At 37.1% G+C, this 12,102-nt stretch overlaps 1 protein-coding gene across 2 annotated transcripts in view; it reads left to right on the top strand.

Annotated features, from left to right (window-relative positions):
- The window catches only part of LOC150107380 (N-acetyltaurine hydrolase), a 122,104-nt gene that overhangs the window by 75,718 nt on the left and 34,284 nt on the right, over window positions 1–12,102 (top strand). For both annotated transcript variants that reach the window (XM_090391242.1, XM_090391243.1), the window contains exon 5: window positions 7,850–8,014. In XM_090391242.1, the coding sequence (XP_090247368.1) occupies window positions 7,850–8,014 (165 nt within the window). The remainder of the gene's footprint in view (window positions 1–7,849; window positions 8,015–12,102) is intronic.

Here is a 12,102-nt window from a genome sequence, read left to right as displayed (position 1 = left end):
TTAGATGCTGTAAGGATTATCGGAGATTCTTGACGTGAAATTTCCCAAAAAACCTTGAATGATGTCTGGAAAAAACTTTGTCCATCCTTTTTTAAATGCGAAATGGAAATGTTTCCAGAAACTGATCAAGTTGCTGAGGCAATAGAAGAAGTTGTCAACCTTGCAAGGCAATTAGATTTAGAAGTCGGCAGTGAAGATGTCAGCAAGCTGTTAGACTCACATAACAAGGAGCTTACAATCGACGAGCTCATAGAGATGCATGAGCAAAGCTCTACTGAAGAGACCGAAACCTCAGATCCAGTTCTACCAGAAAAGTACATGACAATTGCAAAATTAACAGAAGGTCTCAGCTTAATTAAGAAAGGTTTACAGATTTTGGAGGACATAGATTCTAACGAGGAACAAATTGTAGCCACAAGGCAAGGAATAAAAAAATCATTGGCTTGCTATGAAGAAATTTTGCGTGACAAGAAAAAGACATTATGCTGTCAGACGAATCTATTAGATTTTATGAAACCATCGACATCGAAATAACTTTCTTTTTTTATGTACAAAAAACTATAATTATGATTATATTTCTTAAAAAAAAAATAGGTGTTTTTGTAAACCTTTGGTCCCAATTAACTAATATTTTGTATGTTTGTATATATAAATTACATGCAAAATTATACCCCGAGTTACACGAATTCGACTTACGCGCTTTTTGTTGGTCCCACCTACCACGTAACTTCTTGGTATGACTATAATCAAAGGAAATTACGTCTCTTTAGCCATATAGGTAGATTGAATGATGAGAGGAAAATAAAAATTCTGCTGTTTGGGATGATTGAAGGAAAGAACAAAAAATAAAAGACCTAACAGAGAATGGAGTGATGACATTGCCAAATGGTGCAGAATCTCTATGCACAAACTGAGTCATTCTGAACAAAATAGAATGCAATGGAAGAATCATATCAAGATGGCATCAGACACCTTCAGGCATTGGACCCATAGTTGTTGTTGTTGATGATGATACCAGTGTATGATATACACTGGTAATGGATAATAGATTGATCAGATGGAGAAAATATTGGATGACCAAATGGTACCAGCAGTTGTGTATGGGGGATTATTGGCCCAGAAAAAGGAAGGAAACCATTGGCATGTTGCAGGGTTTAACCACTACTGTGTCAACTTATCCCATAAATCCACATGATACTTTATGTGGATTGATTGGCAGGGAATGTTCACTTGTTTGCTGGATGAAAGTTCAGAAAAGTTATACAGATTTATGTTGATATTAAATCCCTCAGAATCAGATCTGACTATATACATACCGATTATTGTGTGCAAATTTGGTCACTTTGTTTTCATTGTGATGAGAAAACTCTGGAGATGATCCAGAGAAGAGTGTTTAAGTTTCTATCAGGACTCTGGAATGTTGATTATGGGAAGAAGAAGTTGAGTAAATTAAATTGCAACATTTAGTGGATAGGAAGAAAAGAAGTGATATTATCAAGATTAATTCAGAGAAAGATTGTACAGAGAATGGAGGAGAAAAAAAGGGGACACTCTCAAAATTTGTGTAAAGGTAATATTATTATTATTATTATTCAGGCCTCCATAGAATCAAAAGACTCATTGTGGGTCCTTCCTAGGAAACACAAAGTCTATCATACAACTCTTTGAACTTATTGACCGTTCTTGCTCTCTCACCACTTTATTAGGCAATGCATTTCATATTCAACCACCCTCCACGCAAAGAAACCACTCCTCACCCTCTTGCTCACATCTGCCTTTTGCAACTTCCAGGGATGGCCCCCTTGTCAACACTCCTTCTTGCTGTTCCACCAAGTGAAAGAATTCCCCAGTGTCAACCCTGTATATACTTCTCAACACTTTAAAAGTCTCAATCATACTACCTCTCCTTCTTCTGGGCTACCAAACTCTACAGTCAACATTCCCTCAGCCGATCCCCATAACTAACATTGTACAGTCCTGAAACCATCTTTGTTATCCGCCTCTACCCTTTCCACAGTTAGTTTATCCCCTTCAAATCCTGGGGACCAAATTTGAGAACAACAGTCTAAGTGTGGTCTGATCAGGGGGCCTATAGAATGGAACGATTATCTCTGCAGAGTAGCATCCTTCTCAGTATTGCAGCAATCCTCTGGGTTACCTGAATCACCACCTCTGCAATATGTTCCCTGAATTTCAGTTTGCTATCGGTCATCACCCCAAGATCTCTTATCTCCCCTACTTCCTCCAGTACAGGTCCTCCGATCGAGTATGCAACCTTCCGTCGATGTATCCCAAACTTCAAGATGTTATATTTTGCTGCATTAAACCAATAACCCCCATTCATTTTCCCATCTGTCTAGTTTATTAAAATCCTCTTGCAGGGCTGCTGCATCTGCACTATTACTAATAACCTTTCACGTCATCTGCAAACAACTTAATATCCCCCTGCAATCCACTGACAATGTCATTGACATAAAACTGTCAGACAGCCAATCCTGAATCCAGTTGACTAACCCGACATCTACACCCATGTGCTGCAACCTAAATATCAGCTAATCATGTGGCACCCTGTCAAATGCCCCTGCAAAATCCAAAAAAATAGCAGTATATGCCTTTTCCTCATCAACTGTTCTTGTCGCTTTTATTATAAAAGGCAATCATATTACTAAAGCAAGAGCGTCCCCTTAACAAATCCATGTTGACTGTCACAGATAACATTACCCTCATCTGCCCAATGCCGTATATGGTTCCTCATTAATTTCTCCTAGATCATAACTACTGATGAAACGCAAACTGGCCTATAGTTAGACACATCCAGTCTGCTACCGCTCTTATGCGATGGCACTATCGTACCTTCCTTCCATTCCTTGGGTACCTTTCCTGTAGCCAGACTTTCATTGAAAAGCCAGGTCAACGGAGCTATCAATTCTTTAGCACATTCTCTCAAAACCCGTGGTGAAATACCATCCAGTCCCACAGCTTTACTACCAGGGTACTCAGTATTTGGAACACATTCTCCTCTCGGTAAACCTGGTATAAACCTGGAATCTGCCCTCTCTCTCTCTCTAGTATTAAAACTTACTTCTCCAGGATGAAATAATACTCCAATAAGGTGTTTATTGAACAACTCTACTATGTCCTCTGCATCAGTGACTCTTTTCCCATTTTTATCCCACAATGTCATTCTTCCACAATCATTTCTCCTGCAACTGGCCACATAGCTAAAAATTTCCGTAGGATTATCTTTGGATCTTAGTGCCAATCTCTTCTCATATTCTAGTTTAGCCTTCCTTACCATGTTAGTCACTCTCCTGGACTGAGTCTTATATTCTTCATACATCTGCTCTCCACTCCTCTACTAATATCTCTTCCATAACCTCTTTTTCACCTGCATTTTCTGTGTGATATTGTTTGTCAATCACTTTACACCGAGTTGTGTCTTCTTCACTTGTAGAATACAGCTTGCTGTTGCTGCCAACAAATATTCTTCTCAATTTCCCAAGCACTGATGATATCCCGGCCTTCCAATTCTGCCCTCCATGGAACTGCCCAAGTTGATATCTATGGCTATTATAACTACCTGCCTTATAATTCCACATATGTTCCCTTTTCTTTGATACTCCTGCATGTCTATTCATCTTCCAAGTCAAAACTACATGGTCTCTCTCTCCAATGGGTGGGGGGTGGGGGAGAATGTCATCTCAGTTATTATCAATTCTTCTGATGCTATGACCAAATCCAAAACCCTTGAACTTCTTGTTCCCTCTATTACATGTTGCTTAAGACATCTTTTCCTCAAGAATTCCAGAAATTCCATTTCCTTATTACTACATGCATTTTCCTCTTCCCAACTTATAGTACTGTAGTTAAAATCTCACAATAATATTCTTGCACTTGCCAAGCTCAACTGACTAAACATCTCCTGCTCCCCTCTGTCTGTGCTCCTTGGCTTGTAGCAACATCCCACTAAATATCCTGTCTTGTCTTGCTACCTCTACCTCACACCATATGCTTTCAAAACCATTAGTGTCACTGCCTTCCAAAGCCTCCACTCTTAGAGGACATAAGTCATCACTTATCATAAGCAGTACTCCACCACTGCATTTCCCCTTCCTATCCTGCCAAAAAATGCTATACCCTGCTACTTCTATTCCTGTTATTATATCATTTTCCACCAACCACGTCTCACAGATCCCAATAATCTTTGGCCATGCTGATGCTATCAACCCCACCAATTCATCTCCTTTATTCCAGATATTCCTGGCATTAGTATATAGCATAAAAATGTCACTGCTTCTATACTATCATTATCCCCTTCAGACTCCTTCAGAATTCTAGTTTCCCTGCATTGATGCACTGACTCATTCAGAAAACAGCAATCTCTCCAAATGCCTACTTCCTTCCTCATTCAAATGCAAGTGGTCTCACGCATACAGCTTTTTTTTTTTCGTCCTCAAATGCCATCCAAGCATCCACATATTCCACTCCTCTTTTCTGACACATTCTGCCTATTATGCTATTCAATGTTACTGCTCTTCTGATCAGCTTGTCATTTATCATACCTGGGTAACACACAACTGTCTTTCCTCTCTACTTTTTCTTTTGTACAACCTCAAGCATGAATCTCAGATCTCTTGCCACCTGATTTTCACTGCCTCTCAAGTCATTTGTGTCCACCATCACAATCATCTCATCCACCCTTTCACCCTGCTTAATTGCCATAGTCACACTTTCTATCATTCCTCCAGGCAAACTCCTCTGGCATCCTGTCTTGCACACAATGGATCATTGAGTCTCCATACATCATACCTCTTACCACTGTTCCTTGATTGCTCACTTGCATCCTTCACTCTCTCTCCTCTAACCCTTTCTCTCTGTGTTCCGCTACTTACCTTCTGTCCTGGCATCACTCTATCCCTGGTTCCAGCACTCCCTTGCATTCTTCTCATTCCCTCTTTCCAACTGTTTCCATTCTCTCCTCTTCTTGCATTCTCATAACTCTCTCTCATTCCCTCTCTTCTACTGTTTCTATTCTCTCCTCTTCTACTTGTCTACTTGTATCATTCCCACAACTCTCTCTCTCACTCCTACTCTGATTCACCTAATCTCATCTTTCATGCTTCTCATCTCATTCCCGAGACATTCTACCTCTTTCAGCTCATTTATCTCCCTCTCTCTGCAAGTTAGCTACTCTTGCTTGCCATTCATCCTCCCAATCAAGACAATCTCTGAAAACCATAATCATTCAAGCCTTCCACACTTCCCCCTCTTAAAGATAATGTCTAAAAATTCATCTGCTTTATTTAGTAATAAAAGATAAAGTGATTTGGAGTAAAAATGGATGACTAAGGAAATAAAATAGGAATTGCAGATGAAGAAGACATCATGTAAGATATGTAAAGCAAGAGGTGGAGAATAGTAGCATGAGGAATATACAGCTCAAGTTAAGTAAGGAGATTAAAATTGGAATATCAAAGACTAGCACTACAATTTAGGAAGAATCAAGGTGTTCTTTTGCTATGTGGCCAGTAGGAGGAAAAATTATTTGTGAACCAATGAATTTGCTGGATGGAGATATTACTCAGATGATGTATTAGGGCTGTTTAATGATAATTTTATTGGGGATGTTTCATCCTGGTAAAGTAGGTTTTATTAAGTGGATGTATTCCAAATAATGAGCACTCTAGATGTCAGCAAGGTAGTGGAACCAGATGAGATTTTGTTATATGTTTTTAGGAAGTGTGTTAAGGAACTGATCCTGTTATTGTACCTTTTTTTTTTAATGAGTCTTACATCAGGACAAGTTCCTAAGGAGGGTAAGATAGTGTCATTGTATGAGGGTGGCAGTAGAATGAAAGCATCAAACTATAGACTGGTTTGTATTTCCCTGTAGTTGCTAAGATTTTGGAAATATGGTGTAAGAGCTCACATACAGAATTTAATGGTGAAGATAATGTTATTTATGTAGGCCAGTGTGAATTTTTTAAGGGAGTGTTCTTGTTTTTTTTTAAACCTTGTTTCCAGCAAGTTAATGTGAGCAGTGGATGAGGGGAAGGCATACGCTGCCATTTTGCAAAGGTATTTATTCAGGTGCTTGGTTTAGATATCAGGCTAATGGATTGGAAATTCACTTTCTGATATCAAAGTTGTTTACGTGGATTCAAGTGGAAGGTTACAAGTGGGTTGTACAAAGTTGATTACTGGGAATATTACTGTTCAATCTTTATGTCAATGATATTGTCACAGAATTACAGATGTGAAGCTTGAGAATGTTATTAGTAGTCCAAATGTTGAAAGTTTTTTCACTTGGTTATACTATAAATTATAACATGCCAACAAATTATGTTCTTGGTTTCATCCTTTATCCAAGTGTAAGCAAACAAAGTTTGTGCATGAAGTAACTTCATGACTGGGCTACTTGTATATAGAGGCTAATGACTTCACATCAGTTGCCTTAGTATCCCATAATGCAATGCACATATCCTTACAGATATGAATAATGCTATGTATTATGGGAAGAGCCACTACTCAAACTGGTTTTTACTTTTATTGAGGTCTCATCAGTGGGAGCCAGACCAGAAGTAATGCAGAAGTCATATTTCCATATACAAGTAGTCAAAAGGTTATCACATCTGTGATACTGAGATAGGAGTGTTGGTAGCTTGCTCCACCTTTGCAAGGAGTCACCCGGTGTTGTACCACTTTACCCCAGTCCTGAAGATACTTTCAGGCGCAAACTTTGTTTGCACACACTTGGATAAAGGATTAAACTAAATTTATTATAGTCTGACCAAGTGAAAAATAAACTTTCAACATGCAGGTTGGAGCTTTACTGATGAAGTGTTACAATCCACTAGTGGGTTGCTTGCATTTTAACTCAGAGGTAGTGTGAACCACCAGTGGATTGCCAAAATGTTTTTACCTTTCTTTTTATTTTTGTGAGGGTGGGAAATGTGAGGCTGCATATTCTCTTGGTAGAGTTGTACTGGAGGAAGCAAGAGATCATGAGGTGATAGTAGATAGAAATTCGAAGTTTAGAGGATATCTTGTTGTGTTTACATATTGTAAACACAACTCAAAGAATTGATGCAGAATTGAGGAGAACATCATTGACCAGTGGAATTAAGGGGGTAGTTCTATTAAAAAGCCTTGATCAGATCTGAGCTACTGTGCTAAGATTCAGTTGGGATTTGAAGAAGATGAATTAACTATAGAGAGGATGTAGAGGTAGGTAAAAAAAAATGATATCTACAAAACATTTATTATTAGGATAGACTGAAGCATGTAATCTGCAGAGTCTGAGGGAAAGGAGAGTGCAGACAGCCAACAAGTTTAAGGAGTAGTATGATAGACTTTGTGTTTGATGTCTAAAATGGATCTCTCACAATGAGTCATGATTCATTGGAGGTTTGGAATAATAATAACAATAAAGCAAAATTTTGATATTAACTCTGCTGCCTTATGATGCTTAACAGGTGCACACTGAACCAACAGATGATATGAATGCAAGTATGTTCATAGTGCCCATATATTCACCTTTTATTTATTAATTTTTAAGTCTCCACCACTCATTGGTTTCTTCAGTAGTAGGCAAGGAACCTGAGATAGGACCACATTGCTAACACATGCATTGTATTCTTGCCATGGTAAAAAACCTTATGTTGGAATAAATTTCACTTGAAAAAAATCATCTTCCAATAATGTTTTGCTTGAAACCTGGTTCTCATATCTGAAAAAGACTGGCTATTACTGTCCTTGCACTGAATTATGCAATGCATGGTTTAAGAAATTTGCCTCAGAATACAGTATTGTTTAGATTATTTAAAGTTATTTTCTTTCTTTTATTTAGCATTTGAAAAAAATGTTTTTAAAGCAGCAGCTGTAGTACAAAATGAGATAGGATGTCCTGTAATTATTCATCCAGGAAGACATAAAACAAGTCCTGAGGAAATACTGCGGATATTTCAGGAAGCTGGTGGTAGTGCTTCTAAAACAGTGATGTCCCATTTGGATCGTAAGTGTATTTTGTAGTATCTCCTATACCCATAAATTGTGTAATATGAAAAGAATTGATGATAATAATAATGCTTATAATTATTATCATCATTACTTTATTTGTAACAATATTCACCATGCAGGTTGGATTATAATAAATTTAGTTTAATCCTTATCTTCAGGACTGGGGTAAAGTGGTACAACACCGGGCGACTCCTTGCAAAGGTGGAGCAAGCTACCAACACTCTTATCTCAGTATCTCCCGTAACGGGAGATACTGAGATAGGAGTGTTGGTAGCTTGCTCCACCTTTGCAAGGAGTCGCCCGGTGTTGTACCACTCCCGTTATGGGAGATACTGAGATAGGAGTGTTGGTAGCTTGCTCCACCTTTGCAAGGAGTCGCTCGGTGTTGTACCACTTTACCCCAGTCCTGAAGATACTTTCAGGCACAAACTTTGTTTGCACACACTTGAATAAAGGATTAAACTAAATTTATTATAGTCTGGCCAAGTGAAAAATAAACTTTCAACATGCAGGTTGGAGCTTTACTGATGAAGTGTTACAAATTACTTGCTCAGAGGCAGTGTGAACCACCAGTGGATTGCCAAAATGTTTTTACCTTTCTTTTTATTTCTTTGCAATGCAGAAGTTGTTTTAAAGAGTTTTAATGGAACATATGTAACAAAAAATACATAGAATTTTATTAAAAAACTCCAATATATTTAATCAAACATTACATGGAAGTCATCAGGAAGACAGATTATAAACAATGAATTATACATTAGCCACAGTAATTAACTTTAATGAAAAGAAAGTGCAGATATTTCGTACTGAAAATAACAGTACATCATCAGTGTGTAGAAATGAGCAAATTAATTTATTAATTTTTAAGGAAACGGGAATACAAAGTACATACTACAGTTGGTGGTTTACCAATTAAAAACTGTTGCCACATGCTAGAAATTATTAATAAATAATTAAAATATTATTAAAAGCTATTTTTGATGGTTACATAAGATAAGAATCTCCCAAACTTTTTGGGGAGAGAGACAATCATTCTGATTCAGATTTGGCTGATGTAAAAGGTCTTCTCAACTTTCTTTGAAAAGTCATTCATGTTTAAACCTGCTTCCATGGAGAAGACAAGCTTTATTGCACTGAATACTGTGTTTAGTGTCAATACTATGTTGTGCCAGGCCAGACCTTCAAGGTTTCATGTATTTGATATAATATTGATGTTCATTAATCTTTTTTCCACAGAATGGCCTGTCTGCCCAAAGTATGTTAGATTACATTTACAAGGTATCTGGTAAAAGCCAGCTAATGATAGAGGTGACAGTTTGTCTTTTGTGGATGGCAACAGATGAGAAATTTTGTTGATAGGAAAATATGTGAGAATGAGATGATACTTCTTCAAAATTCTACCAATTGGTTCAGAGATGCCAGAAATATAAATGATTGAAACCCTGTGGTCTGTTGAAGAATCCTGAGATGTTGGAACATCAACAGACCATAGGGTTCCAATCCAAATGCTGATCTTCAATTTTGTCCCTAAAGCTAAATGCAGTCACTTCATGAATACATTGATGAATACATTCAAGAAAAAGGTAGAGTAGGTATTGTATGGATATTCTTGGCCTGCCACGATGAGTCTTTGAATTCTATAGAGCTGTAATAATAATAAATGCAATCCTCTCACTACATTCAAGGCCACATAGTACATTTGCAACCTCATCTGCTCACTGAAGGAAAAACTCTATCCTCTAGTTAATTATTATACGTGATTATAATTAGTTTATTATACTTGACATTCAGAAATGTAAAGCATCCTGTGCTTGTAACTATTCTGACTGGAGACAGACAGGAAAATCTGTTAATGGAAGATAATGAAACTACAGTGCTATAGCACTGTAGTTTTTATCTTCCATTGCATTGCTTTCTTTCATGTTTCATTGTTGTAACATTAGAAGTCTGAGAATCTATTTTTGGAATCAGCAGCAGCTATGAATCTCCCTCTCTCCACACACACACCAACACATACAGGAAAGCAATAGCAATTTTTCCTTTTTTTTGATTACTGAAAAAATTATCTAATTTTTCAGATCTCACTTGTTTGTCTTCATCTTGGTAATGCTGATTATCTAACATCGAATTTCTGTTCTGTTAGTTCCACATCTTTTCTGTTGATATTCTGTACATCAGTGGTGATGTACAGAATACAACCTAACTCTGTTAGGTTGTTTCATTTATTAGTTTTTTTTTTTTAGTATTTATTCTTATTAGTTGGTGAGAATGTCTAGAGAGGTGGAATGGCTTGTTTAATCTGACAATGTTTAACATAGAGATATGAGATTTAATTATGTAAATTGTAATAGACAAATTATATTTTTATTTTAATCCTTTACCCAAGCATTAGCAAAGAAAGTTGTGTGTGAAGTTTCTTCATGACTAGGCTACTTGTATACAGACTGTTGACTACACATCAATTATTTATTTATTTATTTTTTTAAGTTGAGTCCATACATGAGAGGTTGGTTGGTTGATCAACCTATAGTACATTAGTACCATATATGGGTAGTGGGTTGGGAAAGGAGAAACTTATTTGCATTTGATTTAAAAGCTTCTGTATTGTATTCCTTGGGAAACACATCGAGGGAAGACTGTTTCCACAATATGGCAGTAGCAGGGAGATGGAGGAGGAAAAGAAATATGTTCTGTGGGTTTCAAGGTGTACGTGAAGGGATGTTGGGTGGCAGCTGCACATGTTCCAATGGGCTTAGTACTGTGTGGGGGAATTATTGATGCTATTTCAGATGAACATTTGGCATGGAAATATTTATAGAATACACAAATTGCAGAAACCAAACGTCTTTGTGAAAGTGGGAGGAGTGAGTTGGCAAGAGATGGGTCATTAATCAATCTAATTGCTCTCCTCTGTATTGAGTCAAGCATTTTGAGGGAGCTCTTAGGACCCTACACTCCAAATGTGAGAGCAGTATTCAATTGCTGGGTGGATTTGTATAAGGTTAACAGCTGTTCAGAGGTGAAGTAACACCTTGAGTGAAAGAGAAATCCTTGTTTTTTAGAAGCTGAGGATGACATTGTTGTAATGTGTTTATGTCAGGGGAGCCTTGATGTCAAGGTAATTCCAAGAAGAGATCTCATCTTGTCTAGAAATTTGAGTATTATCAAAAATAATACTTGGAGAAAATGGTTCTTTTTTGTGAGAAATAAGACAGAACTGGGTTTTTCTAGCATTGAAATTGACGAGGTTATCTGAGCACCATTGGAGGATGGCTTGGAGATCAGAATTGAGGGCAGTGGTGGTTGATGTTCTGTAGGTTGAGGTGAGTTGTGCATGACACGGCTTAATAAGGGCGCTCGTTCGCTTGCTACACTAACAGCAATTGTTTGCCAATTTCTGTTAGCATAGCAAGTGCGGAAAGAAGTTTTTTCAAGCTTAAACTGATTAAAAATAATTTGCGAACAGCAATGATCCAAGAAAGATTGGTTGGTCTAGCAGCTCTCGATAGATGTGGACATAGCTTATAATTTAAATTTATAAGAGCCTATAAACAGTTTTATTGTGCGATATCCCTGTAGAGCAAACATTTAATTCATATTATTATGTAATCGTTTTGCATTAATATTTCTCTTGTAATAAAAACAAAATAGCAATTGGAGATTTTCTTATATTTTTGTCTTATAATCCATTAGGGGTGATATTTAATTGTTTGCCTCAGCGTGCGATCTAATCTGGCAACGGCCCTGCTGGCATTAGTTCAATGGTGGGAAGATAAGGAACCATCTACTATTGTAAAATTCAATCCAGCATCATAATTTTTCCAAAATTTTATTGCATCGACTTTTACAGGAGTCACATCCAAAATTTACAAAAAGTAAACTTGTAAATTTTATATGTAAATAATATTAACAGCCCATATAAATTAGCCCCAGAAAAATTAGGCATGATACTGTGTAAATAGAAGATATATGAATATGTAGTTCAAGGGAAAAAGCCCTAAAAATCAGAAATATGTTAGAATTTATCTATGCAAGTAATAATAAAACCCCATGTATAGAGACCCAGAGGAATTAAACATGCTA

The sequence above is a fragment of the Typopeltis vanoorti genome, chromosome 4, assembly GCF_054136105.1.
Source record: "Typopeltis vanoorti isolate ZY-2024b chromosome 4, IOZ_Tvanoo_1.0, whole genome shotgun sequence".
In the NCBI taxonomy this organism is placed as follows: Eukaryota; Metazoa; Arthropoda; class Arachnida; order Uropygi; family Thelyphonidae; genus Typopeltis; species Typopeltis vanoorti.
This window is presented reverse-complemented; position numbering and strand designations above follow the sequence as displayed.